General features: G+C 33.8%; 1 protein-coding gene across 1 annotated transcript in view; it reads left to right on the top strand.

Moving 5' to 3' along the window:
* The window catches only part of rcan1b (regulator of calcineurin 1b), a 28,720-nt gene extending 5,755 nt beyond the window's left edge, over window positions 1-22,965 (top strand). The window contains 4 exon segments of the mRNA XM_056463593.1: window positions 18,389-18,418; window positions 18,420-18,563; window positions 19,381-19,540; window positions 22,474-22,965. Of these exon segments, the coding sequence (XP_056319568.1) occupies window positions 18,389-18,418; window positions 18,420-18,563; window positions 19,381-19,540; window positions 22,474-22,646 (507 nt within the window). The 3' untranslated portion in view covers window positions 22,647-22,965.
* Window positions 22,966-24,435: the final 1,470 nt, after the last annotated feature.

Here is a 24,435-nt window from a genome sequence, read left to right as displayed (position 1 = left end):
CTGGAGTAGTATCCGTGTCTGTGGGAGACACAGATGTATTCGAGGAACACTTTGTTAGGGCGGTATTGCAGCACCTCTCCGCTCTTATCAAGGCAGCGCCACCGGCATTTCAGCTGCCCAATCGCATTTGAGCATCACATATTATTTGCACATTTATTGAATGGAAAGTTTCCGATTCACGTATGCAAACTCGTCTTCAGATGGCGCCTTTATAGCAATGTGTGTGCAGTTGATCGCTTTGATTACATTTGGAAAACCGGCGATCGCTGCAAACTGCGCTTTAATGTTTGGCTGGTCAACTGCATGGTATGGAAACCTTATATACCTGCTAGACATGCGGATGATCTCGCCACATACAGCTGGCATTGCACAGCTCAAAGATACTTAGTAGTGTGCAATTCAACATAATTGCCTCTTGGAGTCGCCAATAGAAATAAAACAAACACACACACAAGAAATGTAGAAATGAAGTTGACGTGGACCAACGCACATTCTCTCGTTAATGTCATCGTTAGTAAATCCAAACGTGAGCGTGAAATCTGGCGTACGCAAAGTTTTTGTGCGTATGCAGCGTTGATACACGAGGCCCCTGGTGTTTCTCAGGCTTACTAAAATGTCCTAACTGCAGTCTTTATTTATTCAATCATTCATTCGTTTTACTTCTGCTTAGTCCCTTTATTTATCAGGGGTTGCCACAGCGGAATGAACCACCAACTTAACCAGCATATGTTTTACACAGCAAATGCCTTTCCAGCTGCAACCCAGTACTGGGAAACTTAGTTTAGTAACGGGAAATTTAGTTTAAATCCCCTATAGCGCATGTGTTTGGACTGTGGGGGAAATCGGAGCACCAGGAAGAAACCCACACCAAACTCCACACAGGAATGCCATCTGACCCAGCCGGGACTCGAACCAGTGAGCCACTGAGCCACCGTGCAGCTCTTATTCATTTATTTACGGGTTTGACTGATGTGTTTTGCTGTAAAAGCGCCATCTACAGGCATTCCTTGAGTTTCACCTCTGCTTATTAAATCTAAAAGCGATTATAATTTTTGGGAAAGATTGTTTATTTCAGTTCTCAATTTATCTTATTCTCAATTAGTTTGAGCTTTTTTTAAATTTAATTTGATTTTATAAATTTTTTATTGTCAGTTTTTATTTTATTAATTTATTTATTTTGTAATTTTTGTGTTTTATTTTGGAGCTTTTTAAATTTGCATTCTGAACCTGCAGATTTTATTTTATTTTCATTTATTTTAACATTATTTTTTTTAATTCAGAGCTTTTTGAAGTTGCACTAAAACTGTAGATTAATTGAATTGAATTGAATTTTCAAGCTTTTTAAAGTTGCACTGATACTGCAGATTAAAAGTTTAAGTCACTGCAGTATGAATTAAAATACTGCATGTTTTTTTTCTCAAAAACCCTTCATTCAAAACCTTTAAGGAATGAAAGGATTGAACACAGTGAATGCAAAGGGGGAGAGTAAATAATCACAAACAATTTCATTCTGGAAGTGCATTAATCTTTTACCCATTCCTCTGTACAGTGTTGAAGCATGGCGAAATGTTTAAGCCGTTCTGCATTCTGGCTGAGTGCACATGTGATCCAGCTTTTGTCCCGTGTGCTCGCCAAGCACTGAAACACTCTTTATTCTGCCACGCTTTCTATCTATCTCTATTTATTTAAAAAGTAATATTATTTATTTATTTATTTATTTTAAAAGTAATATTATTTATTTATTTATTTATTTATTTTGATAGTAATATTTATTTATTTTATATGTATTATTATTTTTTTATTTTAAGAGTAATATTATTTATTTATTTATTGAAAAAATAATCTTATTTATTTATTTATTTATTTTAAAAGTAATATTATTTATTTATCTATTTTAATAGTAATATTATTTATTTATCTATTTTAATAGTAATATTATTTATTTATTCATTTTAATAGTAATATTATTTATTTATTTATTTTAAAAGTAATATTATTTATTTATCTATTTTAATAGTAATATTATTTATTTATTTTAAAAGTAATATTATTTATTTATCTATTTTAATAGTAATATTATTTATTTATTTTAAAAGTAATATTATTTATTTATCTATTTTAATAGTAATATTATTTATTTATTTATTTAAATATCTATTTTAATAGTAATATTTATTTTTTTAAAAGTAATATTATTTATTTATTTATTTTAGTAGTCATTTTGTTTATTTATTTTAAAAGTAATATTATATATTTATTTACTTTAATAGTGATATTATTTATTTTAAAAGTTATTTTATTTATTAATTTTAAAATTATTTATTTATTATTTATTTTAAAAGTAATATTTATTTTAAGTAATTTTATTTATTAATTTTAAAAGTAACATTTATTTATTTATTTATTTATTTTAAAAGTAATATTTATTTTTTTAGGTAATTTTATTTATTAATTTTAAAAGTAATATTTATAATGATAATGTAACTTAACATTAAACTTGACACTGAAGCATCAATTTTTGTGCCATTGTGTTGGGTTAAAAAGTGCAATTTATTAAGTTATGTTAATATGTATGGGTTTGTTCATATTTGACCTATTGGATTGCAACAACCCAGCATTTTTCAATTTAAATTCAGTTTATATTAATTAATCCAGTGGTTGCATCTATTTCTTGTGCCATTGTGTGCATTAAATTTCTTTGTTTATTTATTTAAAAAGTATTAGCATTTATTTTAAAAAATATATTATTTATTTATTCATTTATGATAACTTGACATTAAAATTGACACTGAAGCGTCCATTTTTGTGCTGTTCTGTGCATTAAATTTTATTTTATCTTATTTTATTTCCAAAAGTTTATTTATTTATTTATTTATTTATTATAATGTAACTGGTCAAAGATTAAGTCATTTTGTGCCATTGTGTTCATTCTTATTTTATTTCATTTAAAAATATATAATTATTTATTTATTGTTAATAATGTAAAACTTAGTCAAACAGGAAGTGTCCATTTTTGTGTGCATTCAATTTCAAAAATAATATTTATTTACTGTTTGTTTGCTAATAATTTAATTTAACACAAGGAAATATTTTACTTAATAATAATAATAACTTAGTGGGGTGACGCAGTGGCGCAGTAGGTAATGCTGTCGCCTCACAGCAAGAAGGTCGCTGGTTCGAGCCTCGGCTGGATCAGTTGGCGTTTCTGTGTGGAGTTTGCATGTTCTCCTTGCATTCGTGTGGGTTTCCTCCGGGTGCTCCGGTTTCCCCCACAATCCAAAGACATACAGTACAGGTGAATTGGGTAGGTTAAATTGACCATAGTGTATGTGTGTGTGAATGAGTGTGTATGTGTATGTGGAAGGGCGTCCGCTGCATAAAACATATGCTGGATAAGTTGGCGGTTCATTCCGCAGTGGCGAACCCAGATTAATCAAGGTAAATAAACTAAGCTGAAAAGAAAATGAATGAATGAATGAATAAATGAATGAATACTAACTTAATAATAATAATAATAGGGATGAAATAATGTTGCAGTTTTAACATTTAATAGTTCATAAGTATATTTGTTTTCATGTTCACATTAGTGTTTACTGTTTTATAATCAAATGAGTATTTTTTCACATACATATTGATATAACCAGAAGACTTGTCAGTATGCAGTTAGTTCGTCATTCAAAGGTAAGAATAAAAAACAACACATATCATTATCCAGTCCATTTGAAGACTGCAGAGCTGCACAAAAGAAAAGTGAGTTTGTTGCTCTTAAATATTTGACCATTTTATCTTTTCATGATGGAGTAATCAATGGTATAAACCCACACGTGATTCAGGGAAATCTATAGATGTTTTAGTTGTGAATAATTCTGAAATATAATTCTTTGTTCACACACAGTGCTAGATTTGGATAAACAGCCTCAATATAAGCTGAAGTAGACGTTGCCTCATTTACACTCTTGCTTTGTCATTTTTTAAAATTTATTTAAAGTTGTTATGCAAATGTTGCTTCAGTTTCATCCATTATGCTGAATTATAAATATATATTATATTCTGTATTTATTTTCTACATAAATTAGGAACATTTTACACTGCCTAATATACATGACATACATGTTACTATTATATTATTTAAGTAATATTTAATTATTTTATTTAATAGCTGACACTTTGGGTTTATTTTTAAATTCAATTTAAATTACACTTTTTAACCCAATATGAGCTTGTTCATATTTGACCCATTGTTGGATTGCAACAACCCAGCTTTTTTCAATTTAAATTTAATTAACTCTTAACTAATTCAGTGGTTGTAAATTTTATTTTATTTTATTTTATTTTATTTTATTTTATTTTATGTAAATTACCTCCAATAGTAACTTAACATTGCGTCAAATATGGACAAGCCCAACATTAAATATTTTCTTTTATGTAAATTTATGTAATTATGTAAATTAAATATTTTGTTTTTTTAATTAAATTTAAGTAGCACTTTTTAACTCAATTTGAGTTCGTTATTTGATCCATTGTTGGATTGAAACAACCCAGCACTTTTCAATTTTTTAATTTAATGTTCACTAATTAATCCAGTGGTTTTAAATTATCGTTGGGTAAAATATGGACAAACCCAATTTTTATTTTATTTTATTTTATTTTATTTTATTTTATTTTATTTTATTTTATTTTATTTTATTTTATTTTATTTTATTTTATTTTATTTATTTTATTTTTTTTTTTATGCAATGCAAATTACCGCCAGTAGTTGTAACTCAACATTGGGTCAAATATGGACAAACCCAACATTAAATATTTTCTTTTATGTAATTATGTAAATTAAATATTTTATCAAATTTAATTTCTATTTTTAATTCCATGGTTGTAACCCAACATTGTCAAATATAGCTAAAACCAACATTTGATTATTTAAAAAAATAACCCAGCTGGATTCCAATAAGCCAGCCTTTTTCAAATTAAATCTAATTTAATTAAACATTTAAATTAATTTTATGTAATTTAATTTAAAGGTTGTAACCCAACATTGGTTCAAATATAGCCAGAACCAACGCTGGCTTAATTTTTTAAATAAACATTTTAATTGCTTTTTTTTAACCCTACGGTCGGGTTTGTCCATATTTGACCCATCATTGGATTACAACAACCCAGTATTTTTTAAATAAAATGTAAATAAATTTACACTTATTAATCCAATGGAAACCAACATTGGGTCAAATATAGACAAACCCAACATTAAATATTTAATTTAATTTAATGTATATCACAATATTTAATCCAATGGTTGTAAAATGGGTCAAATGTGGACAAACCCAACATTAAATATTTTATTATTTATGATTTTCTTATTTTTTTTTATGTACCACTAATGGTAGTAACCCAAAATTGGGTCAAATATGGACAAACATTAAAAATGTAATTTAATTTATGTAAATTACACTTTTAAATCCAAAGTTTGTAACCCAACATTGGTTTAAATATGGCCAAAACATTTTGGGTTAATTTTTGTTTTAATGACATTTAAATTGTGCTTTTTAATGGTTGTATTTGTCCGTATTTGACCCTCATTGCATTACAACAACCCAGCACAATTTAAAGTACATCCTTAATGTACGTACTGTAATGTGTTATTTAAAGCACTGACGTATGTGAGTGTCCATATATGGGCGTGTCTGCAGTAAATAACATGTAAATCACTCATCGGTTACATCATCATCATCATCAGCGTGCTCTTTTGTGCAGTGGATATTAATATGATCTGAGGCTTATGTGTCCCGCTGGCTACATTTCAGCACAAGTGTCCCGTAAAGCAGAGTCTCACCTCCACTCGCCTTTGCATAACACACATCCACTGTCTCTGCTTCCCTTTGCATTTTTTCCATCCGCTTATTCGGTTTCATATTTCCATCTTTCCATTGAGTCAGAAACGCTTCGCCCTTTCACAATAAACACTCTGAGCATGTGGGTCAAAGACGGAGCGGCTCAATTTAGTGTCCTGCTCTATTAAAATGTGTAAAGTCATATTTATTTATACATATACAGTCAGACTCATATAGTTATATTGTCATTGTATAATTGCATGTACAATGAAATTTAAAAGTGCATACATCCATTCGTTTTCCTTAGGCGTAGTCTTAGATTTATCAGGGGTCGCCACAGTGGAATGAACCGCCAACTATTCCAGCATATGTTTTACGCAGTGGATGCCCTTCCTGCCACAACCAGCACTGGGAAACACCCATACACTCTCTCATTCACACTACGGCCAATTTAGGTTATTCAATTCGCTAGCAGCCACAGGACAACAGGGCCAGTGCTTCACCACACACCAGCTATAGGTGAAGTGGAGAGACAGTGATAAAGCCAATTCAGTGGATGGGGATGATTCATACCTGCCAACATTTGTCTTTGAAAATCTGGAAGACCGGGAGGGTATGTCTAGGTGTCGGGGTTGAGGTGTCTGAATAGCACAGCTAAGTAGCTGTACTATGCATCTGGTTTCAGACAGCCACTACGATCGGATACTATACCAAAGTCGACGATTCGGGGGTATTATAGACTGTACCAAAAAGCTGAGGCCCGGAGGGGGGTGAAATACTCTCGGGAAAAACAGGAGTTTGGGATGATTGGAGACCGGGTAACGAGATGGTATTTTTAATGACCACAGAGAGTCAGTACCAAAGTTTAACGTCTCATTTGAAAGATGATGATTCGCTATACTTGGGCATTAGGACTCACACTGACCGTAGGTTGAGCGCCCCCTGCTGGCGTCACTAACACCACTGACAACAGCAACCTAGCTTTTCCATAGCCGCGTTTCCACTATCGCGCCTAAAACGAGCGAGCCAAGGCCAGTCGCGTTTCCACTATCACTTCCGGGGCGTAATCGGGCCAAAGCGGGGCTTCCTTGGGGCCAGCGTCCGGCCTTTTTCGGCCCGCCGAATACCTTGGGCCAAGGAGGGCCAACTGGGGCTTCGGGGCGGGGTTATGTACAAAGGCGGAGTTTTCCTGTCAGGTAAAGAGGAGACAAGATGCTTTCTTCCCTTACATTTGTTTTGCTATCGCGCTTGATCAACTCACTAAGAAGAAGAAAAAATGGATAGCAGACGAACTCGAATGTCCTTATCCAGGGATCGCTGTCTGGCCTTACACCAACAGACCACAAACAGTAAAAAAGCAATCGCTTCGGTGTTCTCCATCTTCCAGCTCTCGTAGTGATCCCAGGTTGTGTTTGTGGTTATAATTTGAGTTTTTTGTTCCCGCTGAAGTGGGCAGGTTGTGTGACGGGTTGTGTGACGTTTGATTCGGGGGACGTTCTGGGGGCGGTGTTTGCGTGACGCGCTGCGAGCAGCTAGCCCGACAGTGGAAACGCGACATAATTTCGGCCTCATTTCTCAACCTCCCGGGCTATTGGCCCGGCCTGGCCCGATTAAAGCCCTGGCTCGCACTGGCCCGATAGTGGAAATGCGGCTCATGTGGTCTCCCATCCAGATACTGACCAGACTCAGCCCTGCTTAGCTTCAGTAAGTAACTGGTCTTGGGCTGCAGGGTGATATGGCTGTAGTATTTCACAAAGCATTTTACCATTTAGTGAGTAGTAAATTTTTAAGTTGAATCAAATTGCCTTTGCAAGTAATTTCAACTCAAATAAAATGGCAAAAAATGTCAAGTTGTAATTTGTGCGACTTGAAAAAGTTGAAACCAGGTTAGCGTACTAAAACAAGTTAAAGTAACATTAAAAATGTGTTGTCATGACTTTTTTTTATCATATCATATTTTTATAGTGTATTTTAAAATGAATGTTGTCGGAAATCCAACGCTATCTCTCACAGGTTTACTAATAACACTAATTCGTAATCTGTATTTTAAACATTTGACCACGATGAGCTTTTAATAAGCTCACATTAATTGCGGAGGTATTCCCATATATGTTCAGAATTAGGTTTTCAAAATAATTTATTTGAACTTATCCAATAAACATCCCAAAAATAAATCTAAAAAAGAAATTAGTCAAATATATGCTATGTAAAAAATAAATTATTTAATGAATCAATCATAAGTCATTAAATAAAACAAAGCTAATAAATAAGTACTAAAATCTAAATAGTTACTACATATAATATCAGTATTTCACAGCAAATAAAACAAAACGAATTAAAGAAAAATATTGTAATTATCAGCATGACTTCTAAAATTATAATAAATAAATTAATGATAAGGCTAATAAAGATACAAAGTGCATGATTTGGGTAAAAAAAAGGTAGTTTCGTTTTTTTCCCTGCATTATAATATACGTATTATAATATTTCACAGCCCAAAATAAAGTATTTAAGAAAAAATATTGTAATTAAGGGCATGGCTTTATTATAATAATAATAATAATACAATTTATTAATAATAATTAAAAAATTATTATTATTAATAATAATAATAATAAAATATATTATTATTAATAATAATAAAATAGTATTATTAATAATAATAATATCAATTATTAATAATAATAAAAATAATAAAATGTATTAATAATAATAACAATAATAATAATAATAAATTACTACTACTAATAATAATAATAATAATAAAATTATTATTATTATTATTATTAATAATAATAATAATAAAATGTATTAATAATAATAATAAAAATTTATAATAATAATAATAATAATAATAAAATGTATTAATAATAATAATAAAAATTTATAATAATAATAATAATAAAATATATTATTAATAATAATAATAATAATAATAAAATGTATTAATAATAATAATTTATAATAATAATAATAATAATAATAAAATGTATTAATAATAATAATAAAAATTAATAATAATAATAATAATAATAAAATATATTAATAATAATAATAATAATAAAATGTATTAATAATAATAATAAAAATTAATAATAATAATAATAATAATAATAATAATAATAATAAAATATATTAATAATAATAATAAAATGTATTAATAATAAAAATTAATAATAATAATAAAATGTATTAATAATAAAAATTAATAATAATAATAATAATAATAAAATGTATTAATAATAATAAAAAAAAAAAAAAATAATAATAAAATGTATTAATAATAATAATAATAAAAATTAATAATAATAATAATAATAAAATGTATTAATAATAAAAATTAATAATGATAATAATAATAATAATAATAATAATAATAATAATACAATTTATTAATAATAATAATACATTTTATTTGTAATGCGCTTTTTTTGAACACAAAGTTTTACTAATAATAAATAATGCTAATAAAAACAACGTTTACAAGATGCTTGATTTGGGTAAGAAAATTATTTCATGTTTTTCTGCACTATAATATTTCACAGTAAATTTTAATACAAATAATAATGAATAATGTGCATAATAGTGAATAAAAGTGCATTTTTTTCAGCATTAAATGATACAGACTCTGCTGGAGCCGCTGGTTATTGTATATTAGTTGTGGTGTCCGGTTCAGTCTTGCTCTTTTTAGCTTGAAGTGACATTAGAGAAAACAAACGCTTGGGTTTGTTCCTAAATGAATGCAGGCTGCGGGATGGAAAAGTCAGAGATGGAGGATTGATTACCAACATGGAAATCTGCTGAAGCGAGAGGAGAAAGTGCAGGAGTGATGGACGCAGGAGTTTACAGATCCTCATCAGCGTTAGTCAGCAGAGAAGAGAGAGAGAGAGAGAGACAGGCGGAAACAGAGGGAGAGAGAGAACATTAAGAACATATATTCATTTTCTTTTCGACTTAGTCCCTTTATTAATCAGGGGTCGCCACGGTGGAATGAACTGCCAACTTATCCAGCATATGTTTTATGCGGCGATGCCCTTCCAGCTGCAACCCAGTACTGGGAAGCATCAATACACGCTCATTCACACTCATACACTACGGCCCATTTAGCCCATCCAATTCACCTATACCACGTGTTTTTGGACTTGTGGGGGAAACCAGACCACCTAGAGGAAACCCACGTCAACACGGGAAGAATGCAAACTCCACACAGAAATGCCAACTTACCTAGCCAGGACTCGAACCAGTGACCTTCTTGCTGCGAGGCGATTGTGCTACCCACTGAGCCACCATGTCACCCATATATAGCAAGAAAAAGCATATGAACCATTTAGCATTACTTGGATTTCTGCATAAATTGGACAAAGTGTGTTCTGATCTTCATCCAAGTCACAACAATAGACGAACAGAGAGAGAGAGAGATGAAGGGAGGAGCTGACAGTAAAGAGAGAGAGAGCGAAAGAGAGATACTTTTATATGTGTGCGTGTGATGTATCACTGCATTACTACATGATTACTGTTTCCCTACTGTCTACCACAGTGACTTTTAGTCTATTTATATGTTAAACACTATGCTTTTACTTAGTTTCATGGTTTAAATCAGGGCCGGTGTCCTGGAGAGTATAGCTCCAATCCTAATCAAACACACCTAAACCAGCTAATCAAGCTCTTATTAGATATACTAGAAGCCTAAGCTGTTTCTCAATATGCGTTCTTCAGCGGTCTTGCGTTCTCATGTAACGTCATCATCAGCTGTCAAAGTTCAGTTCCAATACTCAAGACCGCAAGAATGGAGGACGCGTGGAACTCCCGGATGTGTTCTTGATATCGAGGACGCACTGATGCAGACTTGTGCTGCGTCCCAATTCGCATACTACACCCTAAAAGTATGTACTTTTTTTTGTGAAGGAAAAGTACACACTTTTGAGTGTGTAACAGAAGAGTATGCAAGCTTTTGGGACACACTACTTCCTCGTTAACAGATCGTTGTGTTGCTTAGTTATGATGAGCCTTGTCAATCATCCACATTTCTTTCATATTTAATTTCCTACCTTACTGGAGAAGCAGCAGAAGCAGGTTAATCTGCCATTCACGAGTCTTTCATGCAGAGAAATCTCCTCAGGTGTTTGGATAATTCTGCATTCAGATGTTAATGTCCAAAGATGTCTTTATATAAGTTCAGTATTGTTGTTGCAGATGAAATATAACACAGTAAACGTGATTAAAACATGTTCCAGTGGCCTAGATATTAGTTAACAGTCATACAAACATCTTTACCGAAGCCTCTCTAACTGACGGTTGGTCTCGCAACAACAATACTGAACCTATATAGACATCTTTGGACATTAACGTCTGAATGCAGAATTATCCAAACACCTGAGGAGATTTCTCTGCATGAAAGACTGGTGAATGGGAGATTAACCTGCCATCATGATTGTAGTTTGTTTACACTTTTCACCCGCGTTTGTAGTTCTAATCGAATTCACGTCCTACTCGCAGTGTATTGTGGGCAATATCAGCGGTTAGAGTATGGACGCTTCTACACTTCGAGTTTTTACCGGAAATAGTAAACCATCCGGGAACCTTTGGCATACTCTTTTCAACATACTACGATTTGGGACGTACTAATTCTACTTTCAAATACTATTTAGGAAGGATGGTATGCGAATTGGGACGCAGCATTGGTAAAGTCTAGATTGGATATGCGGCCGGCCGGAAGTGCGAAAGGCACATTAATAAAGCAGCATTTGTTTATGACACTGTATAACAATAGTGAATATTCTTACAGTACTGTGACGGGTGGGTTTAGGGTTGGAGTGGGGGTAGACGTTAATAAAATACAATTTATTGGGTAATTTAATAGATAATTTAATAGATACTCAGTACAACAGCTGTTTTTACATTACTGTGACGGTTGGGTTTATGGTTGGGGTGGGGGTAGACGTTAATAAAATACAATAAATGGGAATATTAATAAATAATAGAAATATTTCTCGTTAACTTCCGGCTGCAAACGTATCTGATCTAGCAACAACCTGCAGACTTGAGCATCGATCTCGCTCTAGAAGTCCCAGAAGTCATTGCGACTGGAGGTGAGAAGTGCAGCATTTTATTTAGATTTATTATTAAAGTTCAGAGATATCACTTATTTACCTCAGGAGTTTCCCTAAATGAAACTGTGAATATAAACATGACCATGAACATCTTAATAAAGGAATGAACACATTTAATGTGTTTGTTTGCTGAAATTCATATTAAATCTGTTTTATTTATATTGTGCAACATATATTTATAATGTTTTTATGCAGAGTATATATTTTGAAAGGCGGAAAAACAATAAATCGTTGTATGAATGTTGTACTGTTTAAATAATTTTCCATTAAAAATGGTCACGTGACCATCAGGAAGAACGCAGCATCTCATTCCTCACAAGACGCGTTCTCTGTTCTCGTGGTCTCCTGAGTTCGTTTTTCCAAGTACACCTGGCAAGACCGGTCTCTGCGTTCTTGGAATTGAGAAACAGCCCTAGTATATATGGCAGGTGTGTTGAAGCAAGTTGGAGCTAAACACGGTAGGACACCGGCCCTCCAGGACCGAGTTTAGACACCCGTGGTTTACTTTATTTAAATTATGATATTTTGTTTCTGTTATTTAAAATATATGTTGTCATTATATTTTTAAAGTTGTCCACATATTTCAAGCTTTGGCAATGTTGTGTTATTATTTACAATCATACCAATAAAGCCATTTTGAATGGAGTTGAATTGAGATATGCATGTTGAAGTCAGAATTATTAGCCCTCCTGTATATTTCCCTCCCAATTGCTTCACATAATAGTTTTAATAACTGATTTATTTTATCTTTGTCATGATGACAGCACATAATAATTGCCTAGATATTCTTTAAGATACTAGTATTCAGCTTAAAGTGACATTTAAAGGCTTAACATGGTTCTTTAGGTTAAAGGTTTGTTCTGGAGACAATCCAAAACATATATTGCTTAAGGGGGCTAATAATATTGACCTTAAAATGCGTTAAAAAAATTAAAAACTGCTTTTATTCTAGCCGAATTAAAACAAATAAGAAGAAAAAATATTATAGGAAATACTGTGAAAATTCCTGAATCTTTTAAACATCATTTGGCAAATATTTGAAAAAGGAATTAACAGGAGGGCGAATAATTGAGGCTGGGAGGAGCTGAGAGGGCGGTGCTATGCTATAATCAGCAGCAGATAAAGCGGTGTGTAAAGCCGTGACCTCTCTGCACTGCTGAGCGCCGGCTAGAAACTTCTGCTGCACGTGTTGAAGAGCAGATTTACATGCTTGCTTTCTATCAGAAATAACCGTAGTGTAGAGTAAATCTGCGTGAATAATTTTCTGAAAACTCAACCATGCATCTCAAGACTACTAAGTGCTGTAATTCCTGTCTGGTGGCCACAGTGGTGGACTACGAGATATTCACTCGCACACACATTCGGGTAAGACTGTGGATGTGTAGATCGTGTTTTATTTCAGGTTAATTTTGCGTCATATTAATGGTTGTTTTGTTTGTGAATGTGATGTGAGCTTAAAGATGTGGATTGTTCTTTACTTGGGATGCATACTGTAGTAAACTAAGCTGGTTATGTTAATCTGCTGATCTTCAATGATGGCTCTTTTTCCAACTCTCCTTTCTTTTTTCTGCTGTCAACAAAAGGATTAGATGCTTAAAATGGAGAGTGTTGGTGTATGTTTATGTGTTTAGGGTTTGTTTTTAATACTTTTATTCGATAAGGATGTGTAATATTGATTAGAAGTGACAGTAAAGACAATATAATTGATTTTAAATGCCTAATTATTTATTTACCTTTAAATTCAACTCAAGTACAATATAATAATTAAGTTGTTAAACGGGATAATTGTTTTTAAAATTGATAATAATCAGAAATGTTTCTTATTCTTCAAGTTAATATAAGTGTATTGTGTGTGTATATACATATATTCAAGGATTGTGGGTTGTAATGATGCTGAAAAATTGACAGGGATAAAGGACCATTTTTATATTGTGTTTTTGAGAAATCAAAGTGCAATACATTGCAGGTATTCTGTAACAAAGGTATTTTTTGTATAGTTTTTCCTTTTATTTTTACAACACAAACCTACTTATTACAAACAAATTAACATAATAAAAATAAGAAAAAGTAATGAATAAAATAATTTAATTAAACAAATCAAATATAATAATAATAATAATAAATAAATAAATAAATAAATAAATAAATAAATAAATAAATAAATAAATAAATAAATAAATAAACAAACTATGGGGGTAGGAGGAAGGGGATGTTGGGGAATCCATGGTTGGAGAAGTACATGAGTCTCAATATAAATTATTGAAGGGTCTCGTGTTTTATAAAATGGGATAAATGACATGTTACAGTGTTTAAAAATAGAAAGTAGCTATTTTAAATATTTTATATTTTATTATTATTTTAAATATATTATTGCAAAATGTTTACGTTTTTACATATTTTTTTAATTTAAAATAAGTTAAGCTTTGGTGACGATGATCACCCTCAACCTTATTCGGTTAATTTAAGCCAATATAATTTCAGTCAAATCATTGTTGAATTAATAGAAAATACATCGCTGCATGCATAATTTACTGCAATATAGAGACAATAACAGAAACACATGTTGGAAACAATAAGAAAAAGAAATTAAAATGATATGACAGCTTGCTTATTAAATCCTTGGTCACACTTTATTTTGATGGTCTGTATGTTGAATTTAAGTTACATTGCATCTACATGCCAACTAATTCTCATTAGATTATAAGTAGACTGTTTGGTTGGGGTTAAGGTAAGTTGGCATGTACCTGCAAAGTTTGTTATAGTCAGTTACTAATACTCAAATGGACCATCAAAATAAAGTGTTACCTTTTTTTTTTGCTTATTGACTTCTTGCATACAGTATACACCAGTTTAAAGCGGCCTAACATGGGAATAGCTATATTTACATTCATTTATTATTCATCCAAAGCAACTTTGTGGAACAGAAAAGAACAACAAACAAGTACAACTTTTTTTATACTGACAGATGGATAGATAGATGGATGGATAGATGGATGGATAGAAAGACAGACGGATGGATGGATGGATGGATGGATAGAAAGACAGATAGATAGACAGACAGACAGACAGACAGACAGATAGATAGACAGACAAATTACTAGATGGATGGATGGATGGATAGACAGACAGACAGACAGACAGATAGACGGATAGATAGATAGATGGATAGAAAGACAGACAAATGGATAGATAGATGGATAGATAGATAGATGGATAGATGGATGGATGGATAGAAAGACAGACAAATGGATGGATAGATAGATAGATAGATAGATAGATAGATAGATAGATAGATAGATAGATAGATAGATAGATAGATAGAATAAATGAAAATGTACAGTTAGTTTACTCATCCCATAAGGCCACCAAAGATAAAGGTGACTCTTGGTTTTGCTCATTACATAACAGGGACAATGGACAGCCAGAGAACTGATCCAGAATTAGCCACAAAGCTAAATGTCATCTGCCGTCGTTGAGCAGGAGAAAACAAATACAAATCACACACAAAAAATCAATAAAATAAAATACATTACTTAAAGCGTTTGAATTATAAGCCCCACTGTATGTCCACACAGCTGATGCAGTTTAACCAGCGTTTCTAATGTATCTTGAACTCTAACTAATGTTAATTAGTACATTATTCAAATTATTGAACAGAAATGGCTGTAGAAATAATCATCAGTTATTCACAGTCACCTCTTGATGAAACTCTAGTTTGTCTTCAGTATAGAGGAACCAAATCAAAGGTCCAGTTCTGACTGTTCGTATTAAAGGACAAAATTGTATTACAAATAACATATAAATATAAATACATTTTTGTTGTGCTGTGAAGTAAAATATAATTGTGTATGGAAAGCATCATCAATGCACCATGATGCACCGAGATATCGAATCAAACCGAATTGATGGCATAATAATCGTAACCCAACCGTGAGACTAGTGTAGGTTCACACCTCCAATAAATATGCACAGTACACACACTTACAGTTGAAGTCAAAATATTAGCCCCCTTTGAATTTATTTTTCCTTTTTTAAATATTTCCCAAATGATGTTTAACAGAGGAAGGAAATGTTCACAGTAATATTTTTTTTGTTTTATTTCGGCTAGAATAAAAGCAGTTTTTAATTTTTTAAAAACCATTTTAAGGTCAAAATTATTAGCCCCTTTAAGCTATGTATTTGTTTCGATAGTCTACAGCGGTGTTTCCCAACCCTGTTCCTGAAGGCACACCAACAGTACACATTTTCAACCTCTCTCTAATCAAACACACCTGAATCAACTCATCAGAACATTAGAACAGACTCCCCGAAACCTGAAGTGAATGGGTCAGATAAGGGAGACATCCAAAATATGTACTGTTGGTGTGCCTCCAGGAACAGGGTTGGGAAACGCTGGTCTACAGAACAAACCATCGTTATACAATAACTTGCCTAATTACCTTAACCTGCCTAGTTAACCTAATTAACCTAGTTAAGCCTTTAAATGTCACTTTAAGCTGTATAGAAGTGTCTTGAAGAATATCTAGTCTAATATTATTTACTGTCATCATGACAAAGAGAAAATAAATCAGTTATTAGAGATGAGTTATTAAAACTATTATGATTAGAAATGTGTTGAAGAAATCTGCTCTCCGTTAAACAGAAAATGGGGAAAAAATAAACAGGGGGGCTAATAATTCAGGGGGCTAATAATTCTGACTTCAACTGTATGTCAAAACTATTTCTACATAAGGTCTATATAAGGTATATATAAGGTCTAAGGCAGGATTTTCCTGCTTGTGAAAGAAAGTGAGGAAAAATAAAAGAATTGAAAAGACCCTAAACTACACTCTCTGAAATAAAGGTACGTGAGCTGTCACTGGGGTGGTACCTTTTCAAAAGATACAAATTTGTACCTAAAGGTCCATATTAATACCTCAAGGGTACATATTAGTACCTAAAAAGTACAAAAGTGTTCCTCATAAAGTTTTTAGGTACTAATATATACGTTTGAGGTACCAATATGGACCCTTTTTGAAAAGGTACCACCCCAGTGACAGCTTGCACACCTTTATTTCTGAGAGTGTACTGTAAAGCCACTAAACTAATAAATATTGTAAATAAATTCTTCTTTTAAAATATTTTTAGCTGAATCTGTGGTCCTTGGTGATTCATGTGCAAGTCAATAATTACTTGTTTTTGAGATAAAAAACCCCAAAACAAAACACTTTTTTTATTTAGTGAAGAAAAGGCACCTTCATCTTCAGTGGCCTGAGAGTGAATAAATCAGCTTACAGGTATAGTTCACACAAAAATGAAAGCACAGTCATCATTTACTCACCCTTTACTTGTTTCAAACCTTTATGAGCTTCACATGAGTTCTGTGGAACACAAAATAAGTTATTTTAGGAATGGATAAGTTGGCGGTTCATTCCGCTGTGGTGACCCCTGATGAATAAAAAGCCGAAGGAAAATTAATGAATGGATGAATGTTGGAAGCCTGTAACCATTGTGTATCACAGTGTAGATAGATTTTGATAGCCTGACTGAAACAACAATAGCCTCAGATCTTTGGGCTACTAGATTTTCACGCCCAAAATTCTTTATAGCACTGTCCTTTCTGGACTTAAAGTTGCTTTTATTCAACCAGCAAGTTTGGTTGTTTTGTATTTTTTTTGTACCAGAATTGACCCCGGATTCTCCCAAGGATAATAAGACAATATATAAAAGGCATCATTTGGGGCAGGGGCGTTACTAGACATAAAGCTCTACTGGCTCTGGGCATGCACCCGTTTCCCCCCACAAAGAAAAAATAAATAAATAAAATAAAATAATAATAATGTATATGTATGTAATGTTAAGACACAACTGGAGTGATGCTAAGATAATTTAAGAAATGTTTTGCATAAATATTAACTTCATTTGAATGAAATTAGACTTTGACACATGGCAGAGAGTTAGATTTATTAAGTCTTACCTCCCTGACTCATCATCCCTCTATTTTGCTTCATACAAAAAAAAAAATCACCAGCGTTTTTCACCAGCGTTGGTTTGGTTGCACATAGAGAATAACGTCTTTATTTCGGAATTACACTCTTAATAAATACACTTGCATATGAAGTAAACCATATCTCAATGCATTTACTGGGGCACTGGAGATTTTTACTGGGGCACGTGCTCCAATGAATTGGGTCTAGCGACACCCTGATTGTGGGGGAAAAAGTATTTTCAGCTTCAACAAAATCTTTAATGTCAGAATTTGCCAGGGGTAGGAATTATTTCGTGACTTCACTATATATGCAAGAAGGATTTACGATTGGAGGCCTGTAGGTTTCTGTTTACACTCATACCTGATGTTTGCAGTCATGAAGGAAGTTGCCTTGTTTTCTGTAATTCTCCTGTGATGAAAGTGTGATTGTCTAGTTTCATCTGCGTCTCGCAATTTGACCGTTTTGTCTGGTTTTTCATCATCAGGAGCAGTTTGAGGCTTTGTTTCGTGCGTTTGGATCCTGGCACATCATTCCAGTTCTTCAAAAGCTTCAGACGAGTTCGGATCAACTTCACGGATGCGCTGGCGGCGGCCGAGGCTCGAGTCAAGCTGCATAAAAGTGACTTCAATGGAAAGGAGATGCGCCTGTATTTTGCTCAGGTGACACGAAAATTAACGCTAATGTGCACTCGCATTATTTTATAATCATAATATAACAATAATTATTTCATATAAGTATAATATGAGGTGCTTCAATGTTTAGCATGGTATTTGTGTTCGTTAAAGGGGGGACCTATTATGCAAAAATCTTTTTAAAGGGGGTTTAAACATTGTGTGTGGTAAAAAGTGTGTGAATATATCCAGCCTTGAACGGTAAAAGATCAATTAATTGTATTTTTTATGATCACGCTTGATAAAAACAGTCTGCAGATTGACATTCTCCCTTTTGTACGTGTCATCAGAGGGGGAAGCTCCGCCCACTAGTGCCCATCTCTTCCTCATTAGCATAAACAACAGCCCTGAGTGAGAAGCAGCCGTCTGTCCATAAGCCATTAGAGTGTTTGAGCTGCTGAAGATAATGTCAGCATAGACTAAGAGGATTCTAGATGTGGAGTTTTAGATGAAGCACAAATGAACAGGAGTCTCCATAGACTGACGCATTCTGATACACTGATGTTCGCATTTTTTTTATACAGATAATGTTAGTCCTGCTTTGAATCTGCCACTATGCTGACACATAGGCATTTGTAGCTCCGCCCTCCACATCTCATTTAAACTTAAAGCGACAGTCTCCAAAACACCACAATTTGGGAAGCTTAAAAGGGTCAGTTTCAGAGAGTTAGAAAACATGACCCATGTGGTATGTTGAGCTTCACATACATTTATATTGTGGATTCCTGTAGTTCAAAGCTTAAAGTGTCAATGTGATATAAATAAATGCCTCTGATCATTTTTTTTCCTCCATTTCTCTGTGTAGTCTGTACATATCGGCAGTCCTCGTCTTGAGCCTCCAAAACCAGACAAGCAGTTCCTGATTTCTCCTCCAGCGTCGCCCCCTGTTGGCTGGGCACAGTCGCAGGACGCAACGCCCGTCATCAACTATGACCTGTTGTGTGCCGTGTCTAAACTAGGACCAGGTATAACCCATTTACCTCATTACCATATGTACTCTCAGACTGAAAACCCTTCATTGTGCTGCACTGTTAAAGTACAGTTGAAGTCAGAATTATTAGCCCTCCTGTTAAATTTCAATTCTTTCATATTTTTTCCCCAAGTTCTGTTTAACGAAGAGTTTTTCAACACATTACTAATCAGAATAGTTTTTATATATATATATATATATATATATATATATATTTATTTACACATTGTGAAACATTACAAAAATATACAAAAACATAAACATGTAACAATAAGCAAATACACTGAAGAGTATTTAGAGCAAATATAATAAAAAATAAATAAATAATAAAAAGATAAAAATAAATGAATAAATAAATAAATAATAAATAAATAAATAAATAAATAAATAAATAAATAAATAAATAAATAAATAATTTTAAAAAACGACACTAGTGCAACCTTATATACAGAAAAAACAAGTCTACAATGTGTTGACTGGAACTAGTTTCCCATAACAAGCTGGGCATTGGGGGATGAAGACTCAATCAGAAGGAGCAATGTCAGACTAAAGAGTTTGGACATGTTTGGACATTCATGATGAATCGTATCCATGAACATGCTGATAACGTAATCCTTTTTGTGTGAACAAGGTGCGCAGAGGTATCATTTACATATTTTTGACAGACAGGTATGACAGCCTATCATAATGTTCGGTCCGAACGTTTTGACTGGACAAATTTATCTTGGTTCTACACCTACCACACAATATTAAAATACATATACATTTTGGGATCACAATTTTTAACCAGCATAACAAAATAATTGTTTTTAAAGGCAATTACCTAATCCACATTTAAATTGATCAAAAGAATAGATGGAATGCAAATATGGCCGCCAATTTCCTTGAAAGTCTCCATAAAACAGAAGTAAAGATTGTCCTTTTTTCAGTTCAATTCAGTTCACCTTTATTTCTATAGCGCTTTTATAATGTAGATTGTGTCAAAGCAGCTTCACATAGAAGATCATAGTGAATATAAACAGTGTAGTTCAGTTTTCAGTGGTTAAGTTCAGTTCAGTTTAGTTCAGTTCAGTGTGGTTTAATAATCACTACTGAGAGTCCAAACACTGAAGAGCAAATCCATCGATGCGCAGCTCTACAGATCCCGAACCATGCAAGCCAGTGGCCACAGCGGAGAGGGAAAAACTTCACCAATTGGCGAAAGTAAAGAATTAAAAAACCTGGAGAGAAACCAGACTCAGTTGGGCACGACTATTTCTACACTGGCCAAACGTCTTGTGCAGAGCTGCAGTCTAGGTGCTGGAGAAGCTGGACGTCAGCGAGACTTGTCTGTCCTTGGAGCGTCACATGCTCTCCACTCCTCCATGACCACCACAGCAGCTGCTCAGGATACGGCCTGGTCCAGGATTATGGAAACCTTGGGATTATCTCGTCGCTGGTCTTGGATCACATCAGTGACTCTGCATAGTCTGAGGGTCTCGGGAAGAGTATCCCCAGGTGCAGGGGCGTTGCGGACATTTTAAAGTAGGGGGGGGGGACTGTATGAGATCATATGTTCATATAATTATTAATCCCCTGTTTCTAAATGGTCTGTCTCTAAAAGTGAAGGGGACGGATCCCCCCCGTCCCCCCCGGTTGCTACGCCCCTGCCCAGGTGGAAATAGAGAATAAAGAGAATAATTAGCGTAGCTGCTTCTCATAGGGTATACAAACGAGATGCAGAAACCTGTGTGGAGCGCATTCATATATCATACTGCTAAGTAATGCACTGAGTGTATGCTTTACTAAACAGATAGGTCTTTAATCTAGTTTTGAATTGTGAGAGTGTGTCTGAGCTTAGGACATTATCAGCAAGGCTATTCCAGAGTTTAGGAGCCATAAATGAGAAGGCTCGATCTCCTTTATTCGACTTTGCTGTTCTAGGTACTACCAGAAGCCCTGAGTTTTGAGATCTTAAAGAGCGAGTTGGAGTGTAGCGAGACAGAAGGGTGGTTAGATAAACGCTTTCATAATGTACATCCAATTGAAACAGTTCTGAAATGAGAAAAAATGGGTGGTACATGATTTTGTTCTTTGGGAACCAAAGAGATTGTTGAAAGTTAGGCATTGCTAACAAAATAAAGATTGAGGAATGGACTAATTAAGAGCAGAAATGCAGATAGCCCCGCCCTTAAGCACTGATAGCCCCGCCCTAAAGGAATTCCATGTGACCAGGAAGTAATGAAGTAATTTCAAGCGGGGAGAGAAGGTATTTGAGTAAAGTTTATGAGAGCAAATGAATTTGTACAGAATAATGAAGTGCACAGATACATCGTTTAGATCATGAACTACTATATACACATATAAAAAAAGGAAGAGTACACTTTGATTGCATGACGACTTTTAAAGGGGACCTTCAAAGCAGGCCCTTTTACATGATGTGAGTCTCTGATGTCCCAAGAGTGTGTATGTTAAAGGTGTTTTAGCTAAACATAACAGACAAATGATGCTTTTAATACTCTCTGAACTGACCCTTTTAGGCTTTGATCCTAATTGTGGTGTTGTGGTGACTGTCGCTTTAAATTCAAATGAGATTGTGCTCTTTTCAAAAGAGGGCGGAGCTACAAATGCTGTGTGTCAGCAATAGTGGCAGATTCAAAAACAAGTGAACATCTATGCTAATGAGGGAGAGATGGTCACTAGTGGGCGGGGCTTTCCATCTCTGATGACACGTACAAAGGCAGAACGTCAATCAAAGTGTTTCTGCAGACTGTTTTTATCAAGCGGGATCCTAAAAAATTTAATTAAAACATTTTTACCATTAGAAGCTGGTTATATCACACACTGATGCCACAAATGTTTAAACCGCTTAAAAAGTGCATAATAGGCCTCGGATCATTATTGATTTCATGTGTACTTAGCATGCCTCTGTGCTGTGTGTGTGTTCAGGCGAGCAGTACGAGCTCCACTCCGGGACCACCAACACACCCAGTGTGATCGTTCACGTGTGCGAAGACGACAGTTCAGAAGGAGAGGATGAAAACGCCGAGGGTGGAAAGCGTGCTCGGCCCAAAATCATCCAGACACGTCGCCCGGATTTCGTCCCGTCCGTAGACCAGTGAGCGCCTCCTTCTGACCCATTCATCTCCGCGACCCAAACCGGGAGCCACTAGGAAACATGCGGTCATGCAGTTTGCCATCCTCACACTAGGGGACGACGGTGAGCATCAAACCTCTTCCTAGTTTAGCGAGGGAGTCGAGCATCCTCATCATCTCGCGCTCATTTCTGAACATCAGGGACTCGAGAGCTTCTCTCGTCTTACGAATGTCCTTATTTGCTTGACGTCACTACTGTGTATTTTAATAACGCAAAGGGGAAACTGCGAGATTTCGTTCTGATATGTGGAAGGCGGTTGTTTTTGTGTGTGTGTGTGGTGTGTTTAGCACCAAACAAACTGAACATCGTGTCTAGGCATGGGCCAGTATGATAACCTTAGGTAAATATATCACGGTTTGACAGTATTACTGCTCTAAAATGTGTCTTTTTTTTAATGTCTTGGTTGAAAAACTACTTTTTTTCACCATTAAACACAAGTATATTTTACTTTAAGAAACGTTTTGGAGCAGTAGTAAACATGTCAGGCTACATAAATAAAATAAATAATTGACTTCTGCTGTCTTCATTAGTTTTCAAAACGCTGATTTCTTTACAATTTGAGAAGGATATCTTTCATTTCTTTGGATATAAATTGAATCACTTCACTGTTTAGATCCGTAGCATGCTTGGATGTTAATTTGTAAGCCACTTGTTAGCTGAATCATGGGCTGACCTTTTGATGTAGATGGTCATTTGCTGCTGGAGATACCCTAAACGCCTAAATGAAATCATCATAGTGAACACGTTAAAAAACCACAGGAACGTATAACTGAAATGTTAACGTTTTTTTAAACCTTGACTTTTCCAAACTGCGGTAAACCTTGAAACCGGTTATCATCCCATGCCTAATCGTGTTCTGATGGTGTGTATCGTTCGGGGGCCACTGTTGTGTACTCATGGTCTTTATTCTCATGTATCGTCTCTGCGTTTAGTCAGTTTTAAGCACTCGTACAGTCCTTTGAAATGTCATTATTATTGTCGCTGAAGTTCTTGACGAGCTCTCCAAGTATTATGCACTTTAAAAATAATAGAGCCTTATGATGTGGTACCTGACAACAAATGAAAGTACTTGTGTTTGTGATTTTGAGCGCAACTGGGATTGACATTTTTTGTGTGTGTTTTTTTTTAATTATTTAACTCAACATCTCCACCAGCAAAATAGATAATTGAAAATTGGTACTTAAAAACTGAAAATATTCCAATTAAATATTAAATATAATCCATTAGCTACTAAAATAAAATTAAAATTGGCTGTGTGTTCATATAAATAATAAAACTTACTATAAATTACTGGCTGTATAAATTAAATCAAAATATTGAGTATAATGCTTGCAATTGATTGTTGATGAAAAATCTCACACCGAATTTCTATAGATTCGTTCAAATGTACTCCAGGTAATGATAACATAATTCACAACGTTATTTATTGTGATATTAATAATTGGGTAAAATCTTTACTGTAGGCCATTGGCTGTCTTTAAAATGTGAAAAATATATTTAATTATAATTGAAAAATAAAGTAAAGAGACTTAACATTAAGGCCTCAATGTTAGGAACAAAATGACATGAACAAAATAAGATGTCAGCACTGGTAATGTTATTATATATATGTGAGCTATAGTTGCATATTTATTAACTGCAATTAATTTAGCATTATAAAAACACAATAAGTATTGTTCACCGTTATTTAAAGCATTTAGCTCATTAACTACTAGGAACTTATTGTAAAGTAGTACCTAATCAATTTACATATA

Source organism: Danio aesculapii, chromosome 1 (genome assembly GCF_903798145.1).
Source record: "Danio aesculapii chromosome 1, fDanAes4.1, whole genome shotgun sequence".
NCBI lineage: Eukaryota > Metazoa > Chordata > Actinopteri > Cypriniformes > Danionidae > Danio > Danio aesculapii.
Note: the sequence above shows the minus strand (reverse complement) of the source record. Positions and strands in the feature narration are given on the sequence as shown.